This window comes from Cynoglossus semilaevis, chromosome 8, assembly GCF_000523025.1.
Source record: "Cynoglossus semilaevis isolate Cse_v1.0 chromosome 8, Cse_v1.0, whole genome shotgun sequence".
Classification (NCBI taxonomy): Eukaryota; Metazoa; Chordata; class Actinopteri; order Pleuronectiformes; family Cynoglossidae; genus Cynoglossus; species Cynoglossus semilaevis.
The window spans coordinates 12,083,403-12,104,739 of record NC_024314.1 but is presented as its reverse complement, the minus strand read 5'-3'; the positions used below and the strand labels follow the sequence as shown (position 1 = coordinate 12,104,739).

The following is a 21,337-nucleotide window of genomic DNA, read 5'->3' as shown; positions in this document are numbered from 1 at the left end:
AATAGGAGGATTACATGATCTGAAATCATATTGGAATAAAGCAAAATGTTGAAATAAGTCGAACATAAAGTACTTTTCCCTGAATATTGATAGTAAAGCAGTTTGTAGTTAGTTATCAACCCGCTTGATAACTAAGTATATATATATATATACATTGTTATAAATATATTCAGTTTTAAATTGAGTAAAAGCTGTTTTTTCCTTTTGTTACATCCATTGTTACAATTTGGTTTTTGTATGGAGGCATTCTTGCTTTTAAGACGGAATCTCTTTGGGAAAACATTACAATTTAATAATACAAACTACAACCAGGTAAAAAGTATATGATCTGCTATGTTGGTTTTGGTTTTATGTCATATTTCATAATCCTATATTATCTAGTCCAAAACTGACTTGGGTCAAGTTCCAGATATTTTACATCGCCCTCATGTGGCATTTTGGTGCAACTCGTGACAGGATCTAATGTGGTGGGTGGTTATTTTCTACATTGGTCTTTTCAGCTCTGACAAAAAGTCAATTTGTCACATTGACGTTTGTGTTCATTTACTGTAATGCAGCCGCCTTTAGCTACACCAGCAGGGGCAATTAAAACCGTAACCCTCTGTAATTACACACTTGGATAATGAGAGAGTGGCACTGACACAGTTGATGGAGACTCACACAGTGAAGGCTCTAAGCATGGTCTCTGTAGAAGTCCAAATGTCTCAGTGTTTTTGCTAATTACAAACATTGTTTACTATTAGACTTCAGACAAAATGTCTTTAAAAAATTTGAAATTCTCCTTTAAATTCTTCAAATTGAAAGGATGCTTGATGTCTCAGAACAAGGAATTTGTTGACCCTCAAAGTCTTAGAGTTACTTAACGTCAGCTGAGAAAAAATGTCTATAATTGCAAAAATCTACAATTATTACCAATTATTAATAATAATAATGTAATGCAAACGTCTGTATAAGAAAGTGTTGATTTTACAACCCTCACAAACAGTACTGGCTCTGTTGATGTCATTAAACACAAACAGTGTTTGCACAAAATGACTCTTATCCTGTTTAAAAGGATGAGAGACATTAACAGAGTGAGACTTTACTCCTAATGTCGTTCATATGTCGCTGTGAAACTGCTGGAAACTATTCACGAGAGAATCACGAGAGCAAATATTTCATATCTTCCTTTTACAGCTGTTGGCTTTAAGTCACTGTTTATTTTATGTCAAGTAAAATAAAACATCTGGCAGAAGTTAAGTTCAATTCATGAGAACTGATTTGTCAGTATGTGGAAGAACATGAGCATCACACACATTTGTTTTGTGTTTTTGTCTTTTTTAATTGTATCTCAGCACTGGATCTGACTCACAGCCAATTCTCCCACATTTATTGCACAATATAAACAGTTTTCCTTATATACTGGCAGTAATAGGAAATACAATAATTCAGCAAAGCCAATGTGAATGGAAATGACTTTCACAGCATTTTTTCCAACATGTTTTCTTCTTTTTTATCTCATTAAATGTCTTAAAAAGGATATTATATTCAGTTCACAAAGGTGTAACTTCAGTTTTCCTTCCATTATGAAAGCTTTCCACAGCCATGGCAACAACAAGATATACTTTGTTTGACTGAGTTCCTACATTTCCAACTGGCTTAAAGGCTTTTGTATTAAGAAAAAAAGTATAGCAGATTAAACTTTGGACCGTGAACTCACTACATTCCTTACTTCCTAAGCCAGTCCAGAGACTAAATCTTGACTAAATCTGTTGCCACTGTGGATTTACTTCTTTCTTGCCAAGTGCTTGTTGAGGATGCCCTTGGCTGTTTCCAGGGCAGCTTCGGCGGCCACAGGTACATGGGGTACGATTCCAACTCCCTCCCATGCTGGTCCGGTTTTGGTGTCAGAGTGGATGGTGGGAATGCTGAGGAAGACGTCTGTCTCGCCGACACGGAAGGTCTTAGCTGGGTGGGAAGTCCCGGCTGTTTTCTCTCCAATGATCATAGCTCGGCCGATCTTCTTCATGATATATACAAACTCCTCAGCGGCGCCGGCAGTGGCTCCACTGGTGAGGATGAGGAGACTCTTAGTTGAACCGAATCTTGTGCCTAAAGGAGAGGATACGGAAGAACAGTGTTTAAAGAGGATGGAAAAGTGTTTGGTGTTTAGTCTTTTCAGCCACACATGATGGTTTAACCCACGGTTGTGGAAGTAATTTCAATCAGGAAAATGCTAAACAAATTTGGTCTGGTCCTGTGACCGGCCACAAAACCTCACTTCTACTTGGCCAACCTACAGCAACTACTTATGGTCCATTAGTGGCCCATGTTTGGCTCATATCACGTTTGTGTGGTGTGACATAGGACTCTTTCTCTGTGGTCGGCTGCTTGTTGCTGTGAGACAATCTGATTACATCATGACTTGAATTTCAGTTACCAGTGAGATCAGTGATGGTCTTGAGCTCCGAGGTTGTACCAGTCGTTCTGTCGTACAGCTTGTCCAACACAATCTGCCTGTCAGCATCAAAAAAGTAGGAGCAGAAACCTGAGATGGATGATGTTGGTCCACCGATGTTGTTCCTGCAGGACCAGACACAGAGCATTGACAAGAAACCCACAGTGACGCTGGATTAAAATAGTAAACAGTAAAAACTAAACCACACCTGAGGTCAAGGATCAGCCCTTTAGTGTTGACAACTTTATTCCAGACATGCTCGACAATAATTTGGGCCAGGGGCTTGACTTCCTCAAAGTCTCCAAACATGTCAAAACGGAGGTAGCCGATGTTGTTCTCAAACACATCAGTGTGGAAGGAGACTTTGATCAGGTCGACGTACATCTCAGGAGAGTAATTCTGGCAAAAAAGGCAGATACTTTTATACACAATTGTACTTCAAACAAGTGAAAATCAGATGGACAAGGTTCTTACCATGGGTGGCAGAGGGGGGGTGCTTGTGGTGGTCTTCAGGCTCTTGTCCCCAGACAGGGTTTGCAGGTCAGCAGACAGCTTTGTCTCCAGACTGTTCTGTGATACCACTGTGCTGTACTGGCCCTTTGTCAGGAGACCCTTCAAGCCCTCTGCAACGCTAGTGCCAACGTTCTCAAAGGCATAGTTGGCAGCAATCAGGTCGGCTGATCCCTCAATTATTGCGGGAACCTGGGTGTGGAACTTGACGACGTTGATGGCAGCGGCCAGAGCCTCCTCGGCGCTGACCTCTACATCTGGGGTCACGCCAGTGATCTCCCAGGTGGAGCCTGTGATGGGGCTGGTGGACTTGGCAGTAGGCACAGTGATGTAGAAGTCTGTGTCTCCAACTTTGAATTTATTGACTTTGACTGAACCTCCAGCTGTCTTTTCCCCAATGATGATGGCTCTCTTCAGGCTCTGGAGGCAGTAGGCCACATCTTCAGCTACACCTCTGGTGTTTTTACTGGTGAGGACAATGAGGGGTTTGGTCACACTGTATCTTTCTCCCATCAATGTGGACAAGGTAAAAACCTTAGTTGTGGTGTCAGTGGCTCGGTCATAGATGCTGTCAATATGGGCCACACTCTCAGCGGCAGTGAAGTAAGACACGATATAGGAAAGTCCTGAGATGTCCCCGCTCCCAGTGTGACGCAAGTCAAAGATCAGAGCAGAGGTTGGCAGGATTTTATTCCAGACCAGATCTACCAGCAAAGATCCAACTTTTTCAGCAACATCTTCTCCCAGGATGTGGTCAATCCTCAGGTAGCCAGTGTTGCCCTCCAGAACCTCCAACTTAATGGAGTGCTTGAGGACATCAACAAGCTGCTCAGGGGGCAGTGGAGGCATCTTTGGGGGAACCTCAGGGACGTAGTTTGGCTCATAGGAGACTGACAGACGTGGGTCGCTGACTGTGGTCGCAACTCCTGAGCTGAGGACCCTGGCCAAGGATTCACCATCAGGGATCTTGAGAATCTCCGTGTTGCTGCTGGCTGCCTCGATCGCCTCCTTCATGCCTTTCAGCTTCTCTGGTGAGCAGTAATTGTCCAGGACGATTTTTGCCATATCGACAATGACAGTTGGAGAAAATGAAGCCTGGATGAAGGAAACATTTCCAACAACTAGCAATGATGCTAACAGAATAGTAGCCTTTGCCATTTTTGTGAACTAGTTTCGGCTCAGTTGGCTCCTGAAGTACCAGACCTCCTTCCCTAAAGAGGTTTCTCGTCAAATGGTTCTGTTTTGGCTGCTGTAGGTTTCTGTTAACACACTCTTAAGAGGATTTACCCCAACAATAACCCTGACTAATCGCATTACCCTGAGTGTTTCTGTGAGGAATTTATAAATCAGCTGAGGTGGCGTAGTGACAAAACTAGAGTTGCTCAAGACGTGTTTTTATAGCAGGTATGCTATTATAGTCTAAAGTCAAATAAGGTTTACTCAGTACAGGCAGAAGGATTTTTTATTAAATGATACCTCATATTAAAGAAAAAAAGATAATACAGCTAAAATATGTGTAAAAGAAACAAAATTTAATGTAATAATTTAATTGGTATTAGTCAAAGTTGCCATATTTGCACCTTCGTTGGAGAAGTGAACGGTAACTATTTGGTATGTTGGGTGTTTGCTTCCTCTTGTGGTTAAAGTTTGTACTGCAGGAACAAAGAAGCTGCCAACATTTAAGTGACCACAAATGAACAAATCCATAAAAAAAAAAAAAGAAAAAGAAAAAAGATTCCCGACAATCAGATAAAAAATCATCTAATCCAATTAAAAAATTGAATTCTAAAAAATGATTAAAAAGCCCACATAAATGTATTGATGGACGCAGCAGTGAAAAATCATTCCCAGTTCAGTGATTCAAAAATTATAGATTTTTTTCCCCATGGACCCTAGTGTAAAGAAACATGATGATATAGTTTTTGAGGGAGCCAATATTGCTGTCATTTAAAAAAAATCTTTCTAAGACTTTAGAAGTTTTATATTTTATAGCCCTCTCATAATTGACTAAATATGTTTGCACCAAAAAAACCAAAAAAAAAAACCATCACAAACTCAATCAGGAAACCAATGCATTTCCCGCAATCACTCCCTCTGTGTCAGATCAGCTGATGCTGGAGTATTATGGTGCCATTTGAGGCTTTACAGGTCATGTCTGGGTCACCCACCAGTTTACAGTTGGTGAACACGTGGCAAAGCCTTCTCCAAACACATGCAAGTGTGAGAGTGGTGGAAAACACAGGCTGGTTGTTGATAAAGAAACAAACCTTCAATTGAAATGTGCAAATCTCCACAAAACGATTCAGAAATCTGCATAGATGTTATTTTTAAAGCTTTACCTGTCAGGAATACCTACATTGTTTTAGTTTCAGGTTTTTTTTTTAGTTCTCTGACTTCATCCACTTTCTTGTTATTGGAGATTTTAACTCCACAACCTCATAAAACCCTGATCAGCACATTTTTGCGGCTCTCAACTCATTTTTGTTTTTGCTGAAGAGCTTTGAGCCAGTCTTATCGTCTTAACTTTTAATACCAGCACTTGCTGTACACAACACAATCCCCTTCACTGCTTCTTCTCAGGAGGCTAAAAATTACTGGAGAAAAACCCAACCAAACAATGGCTTTTGTTTTCCATGGTCCTCACGTGTTTTTTTGCAAGTGAGCAAGATCAAATTTACATGTTAATTCAGGTTGTAAAAAATTCTCCAAACATAAATTTAATATTTTTCAGTCAATGTTCCTTATGATAGATTTTACCTGAAACAATATTAGTGAAATGGGCAGAATAAATACATATTTTTGACACAGGTATTCTCCAGTATTTGTACGTGTTTATTTATGTCTGAGTTCAAAATGTCCAAAAGTGAATTAAACATTAAGACATAGGCAGATAAGGAAAATAAATCCATGTAAAGATTTTGACCTTCCATACATAGAGTGATAAACAGTATATTACAGACTGAGTAGATATGAAATGCTCTCTATTCCTTAAAAAAAAAAAATCACATACACATTAACAGTTAAGCACCTTCATTTTGTAGTAGACAGAGTTTTCCATGTTTGGAGCAGCAATGTTGCATGCATATAATATATAATATATAATATATATACACACATACATACATATATGTATATATATTTTAATCACTGAGACTTGGTAATATACAGATACAGATATACAGATGAATAGCCGTAAATAAATGTAACCACAGAATAAAAAAGTCAGTCAAAGATAAAAAATACACGCTTATTATGTACTTGACATACAAGTACAGATTTATTATCGTAAATACTGCATAAAATGTAAAAATGCCAACTTTATTTACCATTGCAACATTTTGCTAGTTTTTAGTAGAGTATGAGTAGAAACACCATAAAAACAAATTTGACCTTTACTAAACTGTCAGCTTTGGTCTGCAGTAGTTTTTTAAACAAATGTTCTATTTGGAAACTGTGACTGATTTACTTCTGCCTCTAACAGGAAGTGCACATTTGTTGTTTTTTGGTGTCTCTGGTGTCTCAATGTCTTTCTTCAAGCCTAACAGTAACATAAATATCTAAATTCCTATGACACCATTTATGCACATCATTCTTCTTGCTAATTTCTAGTGCTAATTGTTAATAAGGTCTGCATGGCATGTGTCAGTATCTAATGTGTATCCATGCATGGATACCAAAGATCGACCAACTTAAAGTACAAATTAGAAAATATTTTGTATGTATCTCTTTAACGTTTCACTTTATTTTATTTCTTTTTATACTTATACTATTTACTCCAACCAACCCTCCAACTACCTGCACCCGCACTCTGCCACCTTCATCTCCTCGTACAGATATCTTATAGTGAGACGTCCATTCTCTTGATACATGACCGTGATGGGGTCCAGTTTAATTGGGACACAACAAGCCATGTTGGCTTTCCCGGGGTCCCTGATGTTGATCAGAGTCTGGATGAGGGCGTGTTTAGATGGGGTGGACTCATCCGTCAGCGGGTGGTAACAAAGACCTCGCCATTCATAGGCGTCATATTCTGGAGGAGCTACAATCCAACTGTCCCAGCCAATGTCCTTGAAGTTGACTTTGAGTGAGGTCCGCCGGCAGTACTCCCTCCCACTGGCCTTTCTTTTGGTTCTCCGTGGATGTTGAGCTTCCAGGATTTCGTTTGGCAGATCTCCCCCTCTGTTCCAGTCAGCGCCTGAGTGCAGGATGGCTTCTTCCTCACGGTGGATCATCTCCCTGAGCTCTTTCTTGTTCTCCTGCCTCCTGCTGCTCAGGTCATCTGAGAACACAATCACAGCTGCTGAGGTGTTTCCTCCAACCGACAGGCTCACATTCAAACATCCTGCTGCTTCATCTCCACCTGGAGGAGCTACACAATCCTTCCTGTCCACCACGACGTCTAAAACAGTTGCACCGCAGCCTGACCTCGACCAGCCCTCGACTGCTGCAGTCACGTCAAATGAGGCCCACACACCATGAGAACTGGTCACCTCTTTGCCCTCGAGTAGGGTCGTAGAAGTCAAATTGTGACCCACCTCGTAGACTTTGACTATTGACTTTGAGGAGGTTATTGACGTGTTGTCTGGGAAAAAGAAGAGCTGGAGTTCAGATGTGACAATCTTCTCATGACTGGGGATGGTGACGTTGAACTGCAGCCTGTGCTTTGTCTTTGTGCCATTGATTAAAGAGATGGTGAAATCTGTTGGAGGGAAACAAAGAGGTTAAAGGGCTGAAGTCTAACAGCAGCTGAGGTTCAGTTGTCTACGACCAGGCTAAAGGTTGAACTGAGGCGGGTCTGATTCAGACCAGTGTGTGGGGCAGTTTTCTCTGGTTGTTAACTAATTGACATTACATGGTTTGGATGAATGAGGGGATTTTGGCTGTGGCCCACGGCCCACGGCCTATGGGTTATTAATGAGGTTTTTGGTCATATGGAATGTTGGGCAAATGTGTTCCTAATCACAGCGCTTACAGAAATGTGATCACAGATGCCGTTTATCTTTTCAGTTAAGTAAATCACTCACTTAACTAATCTATTTAATTAAAAGCACATCTTACAAATACCTTTAAGCTATGTTTCCCAATCTAAGGATCAAGGTCCAATGTTTGGGTCAAAGGCTGATTACCAGGTGTCCGCTAAAAATATTGGTAACTTTCTGTTTCTTTGTAAGGTGTTTTATGTAGTTTACAATGTTAAATATGTGAGAAGTAAATAAATAAATAATTGTACTTGTAAAGTATTGGAATATTACATGAGGTATATTATGAGGTATATTATATAAATAACAGAAGTTAAATAGAGTTGTGTATTTAGACATAAATTGGGATAAAAGGTGGTCTTGCAGTACTTCCACAGAGCCTCTGGGGTGTCTGGACTCCCAGTTGGAGTCATCTGGGTTAAAGACATTATACAAAAATAACTTGTGATTCATTCCGTTATCTGCATCAAAGCAACTAAACGACCACAAAATAGATCATGTAAAGAAGCTGAGCAGGAAGACAAACGGAGTCTTCAACTGTCAACTCTACAGGCTCCTGTACCTTGAACAGAGAAGCTTCTTATGACATCCGACTGAGGGCTGGTGGAGCGGTCTGCAGCATACTTGTTGTAAAGTTCCATCATGAACTGAGGAGGAGACATCTTGCTGTGCTCCTGAGGAACATCTGACAGGTTGAGTTTTTTCAAAAAGCCCTCCTTCATGTTCCCAAGGAGGTTCTCCATCCTCATGTCCACGTCTTCCTTCTCCAGTAGATCATCGTCTGACAGCTGAATGTCTAATCCCTCGGGGTCCTGACTTTCCACGTCATTACTGAGAGGTTTACAGGTGCTGGACCCGCTGTACACGGCCAGACTCAAACACACCTGCAACAGAAACGCTCTGGAGCTCAGCATCTCGAGTTCGATCCTATTTGAGATTCCAAAATGGCCAGAACTTGACCTTCTTCTCAGTGTGAAAACAGACTTTGCGGTGGCAAGGTTTGGAAATGGAGTTTCCTCGTACAGACACAGCAGTCCTGATGTCCGCTCCCATGCTCCCAGTGTAAACAGGAGGACGAGTGTCATCCAAAATAGTAGCTCTTCTGTGCTTATCACTGTCATTGATGGCTTCTTCTGAGCCCTGTTATCATTGGAGTGTTGCCTGCTAATGAAGACACTGTAAACAGTCCAATGTGATAACAAGAGCGGCCGTGGAAAACTGTGAGGTCACTGACAAGCAGTGACCTTTTTCCCAGCTAGAGAGTGAAAGTGAGGAGGCCAGCGGAAACTGCAGCGACCACGAGAAAAACCAAACAGAACTTCACATTCTCTGCTACTATTACTTCAAGTTGTTATCTTCCTTTAAAAACCACTGCACCGTTGACCCCACACATTTAATAGCACTGTCTGGCACCATGTAATGTCTACGAATCCCTGACATGAAGACAATTTGGGTGAACCCGCAGATAAATATAGAGAAGTGTGTATATATATATATATATATATATATATATATATATATATATGCACACACTGTAGTATATAGCAACAACACCATCACACGTGTTGTACAATATGTGGGTGGACACTGCTACTGTAGTATAATTTAGGTGGTAGTATAATTAGCTGTAGGTGGAACATATCACCGTTGTTTCCGACATTGTCCTTAATTCTGAGTATGTTGTATATGCTATATGTGTTTGCTCCTAAACACAAAAACTAGCCAAGCACCTCAAGACATAACATATAGGTATGTGGCAAAATGAAAAAGTAGCCAATGAAAAGTATAAATTGCAAAAGGTAAATCAAACAAATCAAATTTAGATAAGAAAAAGCTATGAATACATGTAATTATATTTATTTTTAAAATGCACAAATGCAATATGTAGCACATACTCTGAAGGATTAACGATAATGAAAAGGAAAGGCCCTAAATCAAAATAACTAGCCCTAAAGTATCAACAAATGTATCCAAAGATGGTTAAAATTGGGGAAGTCAGAAAGAAGTCAGAATTACCAAAACACAACTCCCATAATGAACGACAGCCAAACACTAATTAAACTAAACTAAGTAAACTGAAGGTAGGGGTAATGATAAACAGCAGCTATATTTTTCAGATAAAAAAAAAATCCAACTGCACACAAACACTGTCCAAAATCGGTGCTTTAATTTCTTTCCCAAAAACAAAACATACTATATTATTAGCGAAAACATTATTAAAGCAGGACATTACACTTTTAATAATATTATTTAACAGTAATGGTGTTGATGAACAGCAGGTTATGGTTTGGTTTATGTCTAATACAAACATGTATGTACACCTATGTCTATATACTTATTTTATAAAATGACTTTCTGGTTTTATGTACAATTTCAGAATATTATGTATGATGCACACATTATATCTGTGGTTTAGTGGTAAGAAATAACGAGCAGTTATAATATGACAATCCTAACGAGTACTGTACATTTTACAAACTGTACACGAATAAGCTGTTAAGAGTCCTCGAGTTGACCAGCAGAGGGCAGCATTATACCATTTTTCTCCCTCTGCTGTGTCAAGATATGCGAAACTAAGCTTTAGTTCTTTAAGCTCTGACATATGAAATACAAAAATATTATTAAGTTTGCGTAAGTAGCTGTAGTATTTACACGAAATCCCCGTGGAATTCTGTTGACATGTAAATGTGCTTTCTCTTAACACAGTGTCCAAAACCCTCCTACAGAGTCTGTTCAGTCAGAGTTCCTGTGATGATTCTTGGTGACAGAAATGAGCACAACAAGATACAGCTGCTGCCAGAAAGTTTTTAGAACTGAACAAAAGGAGCATAAATGGGCTGCGAAAGATCCCAACGGAGACAGAGAGATCACTTCTTTAACCTTTCCAACAAACGGAACAATCGGTACAGAGGTTTATACACGTTTCTTTAAGTGCATTTAAAACGGTTATGCAAAAAGAAAATCAGACACAAGAGTTTTTCTCAAACGTTTTTTACAATGATAACTTCCATGGTGTGTCTCACTCTGACTATCCTTCTTGCTTTGAATTGACTTCTGATTTCTGTCCAACCACTGTCCACAGTCTTTGTCCTACCGACAGGCACAGGTGTCCACAGACATTCCAGGGTAAACCTTCAGGACCATGTTCCTGCTCAGATCCAGGAAAAGCACGCTGAGAGGACTCATCTTCTCTGGAACGCAGCAGGGCTCGGGGACACCAGGCACGATCCCCACTGCTCTGACGATGCTCTGGATGGTGGCGTGGTTGGACGGCCGTGCCACCTGTTGGCCGGCACATCGACACATGTGTAAGGACAGAGGTTTTCAAAGTTATTCAGGCCAGGATGGTGAGTTGGAGCAGGGACCCCTAACTTTGCAGTTTGACAAAATTGTGTTTTGTTTAAACAAGGCCCAGTGACATGCAAAACCAGACCTTGCATTTAACAATGATTTCAAGGATTTCAAGGATTTCAAGGATTACGTACTCATGTTTTATCAAACCCGCAAATTATTAAATTATAAATAAAATACCATCAACCAAAAATTTCCAGCCCCCACACGTAGCATTCTAGCTGACCTCTTGGGGTCACAGTGTCTCTTTTTAGAATTCAAACATAAAAATAGTTTTGATTTGCGTACACATAATTAGTCGTAGGCTGGGCTATCTTTGAGCTCTTTCTGTTGGTCATTTAAAAAAAACATTGCCTTTTGTAACTAACTGTTAGCAAATTTGGTTAAATATACACATACATATATGTGTATATTTAATGTATATAGGTTGTTTGTTATATCTAACCCTTGCCTAATATTTGTTGAATAGCTATTTTATAGATTCTACGTGACTTACTTTTGGGATGGGGAACCCACAGGTCCCGGCGCAGTAGTAGGCATCAAACGACTTTGGTGCCAGAACCCACTCACTCCAGCCGATGTCGGCGAAGTCCACTCTGAGGTACCTCCTGGAACAAACCCTGGGCTCACTCCATTGTCTCCTCCTGGCTTTCTTCATAGTTCTCTCATCGAAGCTCAGCACCTGGGGCGTGTTTAGACCCTCACTGTTCTCCTTAATTTGTTTCTTTGCTGGTTTCACTCCTGCTTTGGATTTTGCTGGAAAATAGGTGTTCTGCCACAGTTCGTGATTTTTCAAAGTGTTGAATTGAACCTCTGGGATGTTATTTGTTTGGCTCTGGACCTTAAGTTCTCTCCTAATCCTTGAGGCAGAGGTTGAAGTGGATATGTCGCCCCCTTCTGGGAAGGGTCCGTATCGCTGCAGTGACAAAGCCACACTGTTTGGTTCACCTATGGCTTGGTCATCAGCATACACAAGAATATACGGTAGATTCTCAGATGTGAGACGTGTCTGAGATGCTCCAAACTCGGCATCGAACTCTAACGTTATCAAAAGTTCCTTGATTTCTCGAGCGTGCTTCACTATCGCAGTAACATCCCTTGATTGCCAGGAGCCTTTCTTGAAAGGAGCCAGAGTTATGTTTCCTAACTTCACAAAAGGTGAATTCGTGCCCTGGAAGAAAAGTTGAGGGACGGAGGAGAACTGCACAGACGGATGGCGAGGTCTTCTAAGACGCATCGATCTTTGGTAGTGACGCTGGCGCTGGTAAAGGAAGTGGAACGATGCGGACAAGATGAGCTCTGACTCTGGGATTGTAGACAGATTGAACTGGAAAACCTCTTTACTGTGTGAGATCCCTGAAGAATTTGCAAAAAAAAAAAAGAATTAAAAATTAAACAACAAACATAAAATGATCTGTTTCATCATAGGGTTAAAAAAAGCTAAATCTAAGATTTATCTAAAACTTTTGGGGTGAACAGCAGCACACTTTTATGTAATCTAGATCTAGTTGTTAGCTGTATATATGGGACATACCTGTGATTGTTATATTAATCTATAGAGAGCTATTCTTTTATTTTATTAAATTCTTTTACACAACCTACTTCGAGATATTTTGCAATTTTCATAACGAGCCTTGCATGTTTTAACCCTAAGAAGCTATAACCCGTTCTCCTCCTACATCTCTGCAGACATCTTGACGTTGAAGGCTGTCTCCAACACTTCCACCACAGCCAGGAAGACAAACAGCGGCTGGATCCAGAAGGCCTGCGTCGTAGCAGCCATATGGAAGTGCTTACAGCAGAGGGAGCTCCACTGAGGGCTTCTCGCTCTGCAGCCGGTGTCTGGTGTGATAATAGGCTCTTGTCTAACACCTATGGCTCTCACAGCTACTGGGGAACTGACAGCACTCCACACAGATCAGTAGATGAGCAGTGACAGTGGGAGCTCAGAGGTGTTTGGATGCATCGCTGCTGTCTGACAAAAACACACCTATGTAGGGAGTTGATTCTCGTTTTTCCAAACATAAAATTATTTCAAATTCTATCAGCTGCAACAATCAGATTTACATTCTCCTTTTTGGAGCAGGTGAAGATAATTCTTTTTTTATTTATTTGTATATTTAGTATCACATGCATTACTCGAACTTTGCAAACACGGCAGTTTCTCTTGGTGCCAAATGGAGGCACCAAAACTCTGCTGTCAGAGATTTACATTCAAGTGATGATTTTATGTTTTGGAAAACAATTTCAAGGTGAAATATTAAGCCATTTCTGAGTCAGCATTGTCCAAATGGCCACGGTTTTCAAAGTGGGTGAAATGCAGCTCCAAACTATAACAGAGCCTCTTCTCTCCTTGATTTATTAGCTGTCTTCCTAAAACCTGGTCACTTCACGCTGTCAGACCTTTAAACACACATTCTTTTGGTGTATGTAAATATCAGTATATATTTTTTGTACACACAATTTATATGGTATCAGATTTTAAACTTCCCCTAAAAGCCCGGTGCAGAAGTCTTTAACACGGCTCTGCTACGCAAATACTGAGAAAAAAGAAAAACAAAACTCAAATTCTGCATTTGCTTATATATTTTTCTATACTTTCTGAATTATTGAGTGTTGATGCATCATCCTTGAGAAATTATAATTTATTTAATGTTTCATCAAATGAATCTGTAGGGTTGTAAAAATAATAGGTCTGACATTTTAACTGCTACGTATAAAATATTCTGCTTTTAGAATCAATTTAAAATAATGTGAATTTTATCGCTCACTTCAAACTTCAAAATCCTAAATTTATTATATTTTTATATCACGAAACATATATGTTGAATTTGTGAAATTTAATTGTAAATTATTTTGCGCAGATATTTCAAATATTCTTGGGGAAAACCTGAAAACTAAATCTAAAACAAATTTAAAATCAAGCAAACAAAAAAGATTTTGATCGTTTTTAAACATAATAATATGGGGTATTTTAGATTTATTGAATGTATTCTGAACTTCTCTAAAATGAGTTAAAGATATCGTCATTCAGTAACAACCTCAGCAGTAGAACGTCGTAGATAAAACTCTATTTTTTTCTGATTAATGTCAAAGTGACAGAAACCAACTCACTCGGCTCGGCCTTGAAGCTCCTCACGGTGTTCCCGTCCTCCTGACTCTGCGGATCTTCACGGTACTTTTCGTAAACTTTGAACATGTTGAAGGAAATCATGTCCCGGTTTGCGTTTTCCTGCGCAAAGACGCGCTGCTCCGTACCCGGTTCCACATGTGCGCCTTTGCGCACGGCGGCGCCGGTGTCCTCCGGTGCCAGTTTAGCCCAGATGGAGTCAAGGATCAGAAAAAAGTGCAACAAGTTGAAGATTGTGCTTGACATGGCTGATGTTCCTTCTGGTGAAAGTTGGAGAAACTTTAACATGTACTTGTTTTGTCTGGCTACGCAAATACTGAGGTCTCTGTCTCCGTCTCTGTCTCTGTCTCAGCTCCAGCTGCGGTTCGATCCCCTCACTGCCTGGGTCCAGGTAATCCGTGACTAAGTCAGAACCACACTCCACCGTGCATGCTCCACAGATGTTTGTGCCGTTCTCCGAGATCTGCTCCTGCTCCTGCTCCTGCTGGGCGACGATGATGATGGTGATGATGATGGTGATGATGACGACTGAGCGCTCACAGCCAACCAGAGTCAAGCTGCCTCGCTGATGAAGAGCTCCATTGATTAGAATCGAGGTCTTGGAACACTGGATCTTCTTCCCACGAGAGAACTCACACTGGCTGTAAATATATCTGCTGTAAAAAGTTTGGTCTGCGGCATCAGTCAGAGGTGAGAGTTTAAAAAAAAGACGGGTCAGGTTTTGGGTCAGAGTCAGTGCTGGAGCCGTGAGGGTCAGACTCAGAAATCTTCAGCGGTTAAAAAAAAGATGACATCAAACACAGGGAATTGTCATTATCATTAATATCAGTCTGTTACAGTTGGTGTTTTTGATTTAAATCATCCTGAAATCGAGGCTGATTTAAAACAGACCGTTTGGCTGCAGCAGCAACAGAGTTGAACTAGGAAGAAGTAAAAGGAATAAAAATAGTAAAAAACAGTTACCAAGGAGCAGCAGTTACAGTTTTATACTGACTGAGTGCTTAACAACAATGGGATGTACTGTACAGTAGGTAACACTAAGATGGTACATGTACATGCAGTGTGGCTGGAAAGACTGGGCTTCTTTAATCTGGGTTAGACTCAGTGGATAAACATACAATGACAGTTTCCTGAAAAACAATTAGAACAGAAAACGTAGTGGTTTCTTTTCCATATACTGATGAGGAACATCTCAGTTTTTAGAGATGGGTTTGGCACCCGCAGCTGTTCTTGTCCTGCGGGTTTATTTGCCTGCTTTTTAAAACCAATGTAAAAGTCCCAAAAATGCTGGTTTCCCTGTAACAGTGAGGAACCACAGTCAACATACTGGAGGTTTAAAACTGTTCTTGGGGCCACACGATGGAGCGGTTAGTACTTTTGCAATACAGGAAGAAGCTCATTGGTTTAATCCTTGGGTGTATGGAATGTGTTGAGTTCCGTGAATGGTAGTGTGAATAGTAGTGTGAATGGTAGTGTGAATGGTAGTGTGGATGGACTGGTCAATTGTCCAGCTAAAGTGCTGGGTTTGGTTCCAGCTCCCTCCACAACCAACCAATTTCCTAATTAGTGTAGAATAGAATTATATTCAAAGTAGTAAAAAAAAAAAAAAAAGTTTCAAGTGAAAAGGTTTTTTTTGGCACAGTTTGAACTATGTTCGGAATGGAATTTGTGTTTAGGAATCTTGAACAATGAGCGCTGAGCGACGCTGCCAAACAAGGCAAGGAGCCTCTGAAGAACTACAGTGTCTGCATCATCCGCTGTGTCTCCGACGTGTCTGCAAGTCATTACTCTGTTGTTAAAGCAGCTCAAACGTTTGACATGAAGATTTGTAAAAGTGGGATTGTGCAACAAAGCCAAGCAGCTAATGGCTTCATCATTCTGGATTTCCAGACGGTTTGAAAGGACAGAAGTGATAAAAGCAGGTTAAAACAACGTCTCCTCAGGACCAGGGTTCTCCTACAGGTGGAGCTGCTCCTGGTATTTTCATAGCTTCATGTGGGGAGAGGTGAGAAGCCAAAAGCAGGAGATTCAGTCTGTTTTCAGGGTCCGGCCTCTGGTTTCTGAGTTTGTGATGCAACATAATAGTTTCTCTGTGTGAGAGATGGCAACAGGCTGCAGCCACCGTGGGTCAGTGGGCTATTAAAATACCTCCTACTGGTCCTCAGGAGGATCACAAGGGGGCTCTTTGACACCACCATGTCCTACACCATGTTTTGCCCAAACCACCCAACCCACCCCCCCCTCCCCCCACTCCACCTTCTTAGTCAAACACTGGTGTGTTTGAAGGTCGTTCTGCCTCGACCTGAAGCCTCTCGCAGCGTCCAAACTCTTCCTGCAGGAAGTTAATCAAAAGTGTTATTGCTCATTTTGAAAGTGACTAATTGGTTCTCACTGAGTTACAAAAACTAGTCCTGTCCCTCTACATGTTTTTTGGTTGATGTCATGTTTTTGTACGTTGTTTCAAAAAAATTGAACAGAAAACAAAAGAATTTGCATTGATCAATTCATCAAACGAGTCATTTTCCCCTTTCTCAGTCTTGTGGTTATGCAAATAATGACTTCTCTCTTTTCAGAGGCAACGACCAAAGCCTGAATTTTCTCTTTTTTTTTTCTTTAAATGGCCCCCAGGGACCTGGGGGCCCTTGAAAAAAGTACTCTGACATTGTTATAGAACCACAAACCCGCTGAGGAATGAGGTCAGGGAAGATGATTGTGTTCAAAGGACCGGACTTTGATATTGGAGACCACAGTTACATGCAGTCGACCACCACCAACAGCTAAATCCTGGTGTCTTTAAAGTCAGACCACAGTCTTCTATGGACACGGTGGTGCAGTGGATTAAACCTGTTCTCACTGCTCTGTAAAAAAAAGAGCATTTTAAAAAAAATCTTACTACAACCTCAGCAACAGCAGCTGGTTCCAGAACTAATTTTGAGTTTTGCGTTATTTATTTATTTATTTTTTATTCCATAAATCACTAAAAATGCTAAAATTTTATACAGTAGATTTTTGATTTGTTCCTGTTCTACATTTCCCATATTGGACCTGGTTGTCAAAGTCTTTTGAGTACACAGGTCTGTTTCTGTTCAATCTAGAGTTTCTTCTTTGTGTGTTTTATGTCAGTGGACCTGGTTTTCTCTGCTGCCTTTCTCCATGTCTAATCAGGTTTACCGCCTGTGTGATTGCCTTTTCCTGTCCTAATGTCTCGCACCTGTGTCTTATTGTCCCTTTCACATTTTCTTTGTTTCCTTTCCGTCTCTGACAGATTGACTTTGTTAGGAGTGACTGTTTCTATCCTTGCTTACTTCAGTTTCATTCTTTTCTAATTTTGACCAATGACGGTCCTGAGTCTGATTAACCCACTGGCCTGTGATTGGTCAGCTCTGCAACAAACTGGTTTCTCTATTTAAAGTTGCAGTAGCAGGAAACTTTACAAAATAACCCTGGACGGGTTATTGTTTATCAAGTCAATCCCATCAGTCATTAAAGATTTACCAATGTGAAATTGCGCCAGTAGGTGGCAGTAATGCCACTCACAAAATTAAGATCTGCTGGTAAAGCTTAAAGGACACGTGGCTACAGCTGTTAGTAGGGTTAGCTTGGACTAGCCTTGGTGAAGATTGGTGAAGACTAACATGTTAGCTGCTACAACAATGCTAACGTGCAACTAATCCACTATGTACTAGTGTGGCCTGAACATGCCAACACATAGGGCGGTAATGACCAGCTAACTGCTAACTTCACTGCTAAACCGCTGTTATTTAAGACCATAGAAAGAGAAGCAGGAAGTAAGGACGAAAATGTAGACTAATTTCAGGTTTTTAGATTTATGTAAAATCGAGTTCTCTCCAGTTTTTAGAAATTTGCTCTCATTCAGAAACTGTTTGTCCGTGGTCCTAGTCTGGACAAGGAGGAGGACAGACAACTCCACCATGTTTCTTTTCTTGGCCTAAGACCCTCGTTTTGCTCCTCATATCCTCCTCATCGGCCACAGATTCTTTTCCTCCTCCTCCTCCTCCTCCTTCACCTCCGCCTCCTTGTTATCTGCTTCCCTTTTGACTTGTTTTTGGTTGGAATGGAGTGACTGTTCTGCCTCAGTTGAATAAGGATGTTTTTGTGTGTGTGTGTTTGTGTGTTTCAGAGGTTTTGAAGGCCATGACATCCCATCATAAGGTCACTGCCAAAGCTTCAACAAACACACACCAATGCTGGATTGTGTGCTGCAGTTATTCCACTCCACTTCACATCAGCATCAGTCAATCAAGTGAGAATGAAAGACAGCTACACACACACACACACACACACACACACACAAACACACAAACAGACCCACTGAGCACCCACCCACTGCTTGTGAGGCCTTGAACCAAGTAACCATCATGTTGTTACTTCTTGGAGCCAACATTCCTAGTTCTCAGATACAGGAAATGTTCTTTATCAGAGTTTTTTTCCAGTCATTCAAACCACAGCTGAACACAGTTAAACATACATTAGTTTTTGGTTTATTTTTTTATGCGTTTTTAGTAATACCATTGTATCTTTCTGGGTGAAGACTTGATCAATCTGACAGCCAGTCCTGATCGTAGCCCATATATTGGAAGTGGACCCAAACAAACGGAAACAAAAGTGAGAACCAGAATGTGGAACTAAAGGGCCTGAACCTCTGTGGCTGCAGCAGTGCCAGCGCTGAGACTCATACCTGCAGGAGTCAGAGCTGGAAATTTGTGCCTGACAAATTTATGACTACAAATCGCTGCAATTTGCCAGATTCAATATTTAAAAACCAACACTTTGACATGTGAGGAGACAGAGACAGAGTTTATTCGTGACTCACTGGTGTAGAACAGTTACATGTTCCTGCGTGTGTCTGATGATGACGTGCGTCCACAGACTCGGCTCCACTCATGTCCTGTAAGTGGAGAAAAATGTTCTTCTCTGACTGTGGACGTGTGAATAACAGAAGTTTTTATTGGGGCTGTAAAACATATTGTTCAACTTGAGATGGAAATGTTCAGTGAAGCTGACTATACTGTAAGGTCAAACACAGCTAAAGAACAGTCAGGTTAACTCTTTGACTACAACTCAACAATACTTAGCTAATACGGTGCTGAAGGTCCACCAGTGGTCAATGAAACAAAGCCAGAGACAGCTTTGTCATTTGATAAATTGCCTTAGAAATTCTCTAAAATTCTGCCAAAAATATATCAAATACTTGATGATTCATGTGACATTCATTCAGACCAGGCACAAAAAAACGTTTTTTTTAACCCAACGTTCAACTAATGCTGCACAATTTGTGGCATTAGAGAGAAAAATAAAGCAGAGTAAGTGGAGGAAACAACCTCAGGAAGCAGAACGTTTCTGAAAACAAATTAAAAACCCATAAATCCGTAGGTGGTTCCCTTCTTTATCAGATTGGGCCTAATGTCCAGGTACGTGTTCATATGTCCGCCGAACGTTGGCTGTGTTCACATCATATCTGCATATCAAGGAAACTGGAGAGCGGCCCGTCTGATAAAAACACGTCCTGGCCTCTCAACTTCATCGTGCTTCAAAACTAAAACCTGGAAATCTGTGTTGACTCAAACTGATAAACTTAATAACAGGAAGGATATTAAACCAAGTGGATATCAAGTTGTGCAGTGGTTCGTGCTGCTGCGTCATAGCGCGGAGGTTGTCTGACTGAATCCTGGTTGGACCACGGTCTCCGTTTGTATGCAACCGTCTCGATGCAGTACACACAGAGTAGAAAAACTCCAGGACTGTATACAGTACAATTAACTCCATGCCCCGTTCATGTATTGATGATTTTTCATGAATACCATGAGAAGAGATTTGTGATCGAAGCTCTGACCTTCTGTCTCTGAAGCAGATGGTTCTGGGCCAGACTTTCAACGACATTTTTAATAGTTTACAGCCCAAAATAGAAGTTTTCTTTTTTTTAACTGGTGAGATTGAAATGAAGTTTTTCACTTTAACAAGACCTGCTTTTGTTACTTTCCAGAGCAGCCACTGGAGACTGCGCTCACCTCCTCAGAAAGTTCACAGCTTGTCTGAGTGCGTGGTTGCCTCTTGTTTGGACCTTCCTGCCGTCTGCCGTCTGTAGCCCACAAAAACATGTCAGCTTGACCTGGTGCCACGCTGCTGTCGGTGTCGTCCACGTGAAGACCTACCTGCTCATTTATCATCCTGCTGCAGACAGTGGTAATGAGCTGCTCCTGGACGTGCGAGGGCTTCCCTCCTGAGATCCAAGCACCTTGTGCAGAATCCAGAACCTCCTCAAAAACAACCCCACACAGCAGCACCAACCCTCCTTCTCCCCCCCACGGCTCCACGCAGACAAGGCCGGCAATCAGCGTGATGGATTTCAGCCCTGACGCCGCTTTTTCCCCAAGCGGCCCAATTAGGAAAATACTTTTGTGGGTTGTTTTTTTTTTCTCTTTCTCTAACTTCGCCAGGTTCTCTTTGTGTCTCACTGTACTGGAGACCACAAGATGGATTGACTCTAAAGAGGGAATTTAGTTTCATTATGGTTAGGAAGAAGGGCTTGTGGAAATCCCTTTTGCACAAAAGGAAAGTGAGAAACCAGATCTTAGGTCTGAAGCTGAAGGTGATGAAGTCCTAAACCAAGACAAATACGTGCGAGGAGGTCTAAAAAATGACTTCTGTGAGCCGTCTAAGCCTCGATTGGCACCGAGGAGACTGACTGAGCTCTGATAATCACACTAATCACCAGAGAAACACTCGCAGCCAAACTTCACAAACTCCTGCAGTCCAGTGTGTGACAGAGGAGTCTGTGTGTCTCCCCCAGAGAAGAAGCTTTCATTAGTAAATGGTGATCGCTCTCCTCCAGCGATTCTTCAAGACGGCAACTCTCTCTCTCTCTCTCTCTAACAAGTTGTTTTAGCAGTTTCTCCTCAGACAACCCCC

General features: G+C 41.1%; 3 protein-coding genes and 1 long non-coding RNA gene across 4 annotated transcripts; 1 reads left to right on the top strand and 3 right to left on the bottom strand.

The window, feature by feature from the left end:
* Positions 1–970: 970 nt before the first annotated feature.
* On the bottom strand, positions 971–5,657 carry rbp3 (retinol binding protein 3). The gene is made up of 4 exons (XM_008314804.3): positions 2,912–5,657; positions 2,646–2,836; positions 2,420–2,562; positions 971–2,091 (listed from the first exon to the last, which is right to left on the bottom strand). Exons 1-4 carry the CDS (start codon positions 4,103–4,105, stop codon positions 1,766–1,768), a joined length of 1,854 nt encoding a protein of 617 aa, XP_008313026.1. The 5' UTR covers positions 4,106–5,657; the 3' UTR covers positions 971–1,765.
* Positions 5,658–6,190: 533 nt separating this feature from the next.
* Positions 6,191–8,985, bottom strand: gdf2 (growth differentiation factor 2). Its single transcript, NM_001328233.1, is given in 2 exon segments — positions 6,191–7,646; positions 8,489–8,985. Coding segments are annotated over 2 exon segments (1,260 nt in total). The 5' UTR covers positions 8,841–8,985; the 3' UTR covers positions 6,191–6,738.
* Positions 8,986–10,071: 1,086 nt separating this feature from the next.
* gdf10b (growth differentiation factor 10b) lies at positions 10,072–14,706 on the bottom strand. The gene is made up of 3 exons (XM_008314802.3): positions 14,392–14,706; positions 11,774–12,633; positions 10,072–11,208 (listed from the first exon to the last, which is right to left on the bottom strand). The coding sequence occupies exons 1-3, from the start codon at positions 14,693–14,695 to the stop codon at positions 11,017–11,019; spliced, it is 1,356 nt and encodes a 451-aa protein (XP_008313024.1). The 5' UTR covers positions 14,696–14,706; the 3' UTR covers positions 10,072–11,016.
* Positions 14,707–14,734: 28 nt separating this feature from the next.
* Positions 14,735–20,493, top strand: LOC107988852 (uncharacterized). Its single transcript, XR_001760351.2, has 3 exons — positions 14,735–15,097; positions 18,549–18,671; positions 20,412–20,493. It is a non-coding gene; the product is annotated as an uncharacterized LOC107988852 (long non-coding RNA).
* The last annotated feature ends 844 nt before the right edge of the window (positions 20,494–21,337 follow it).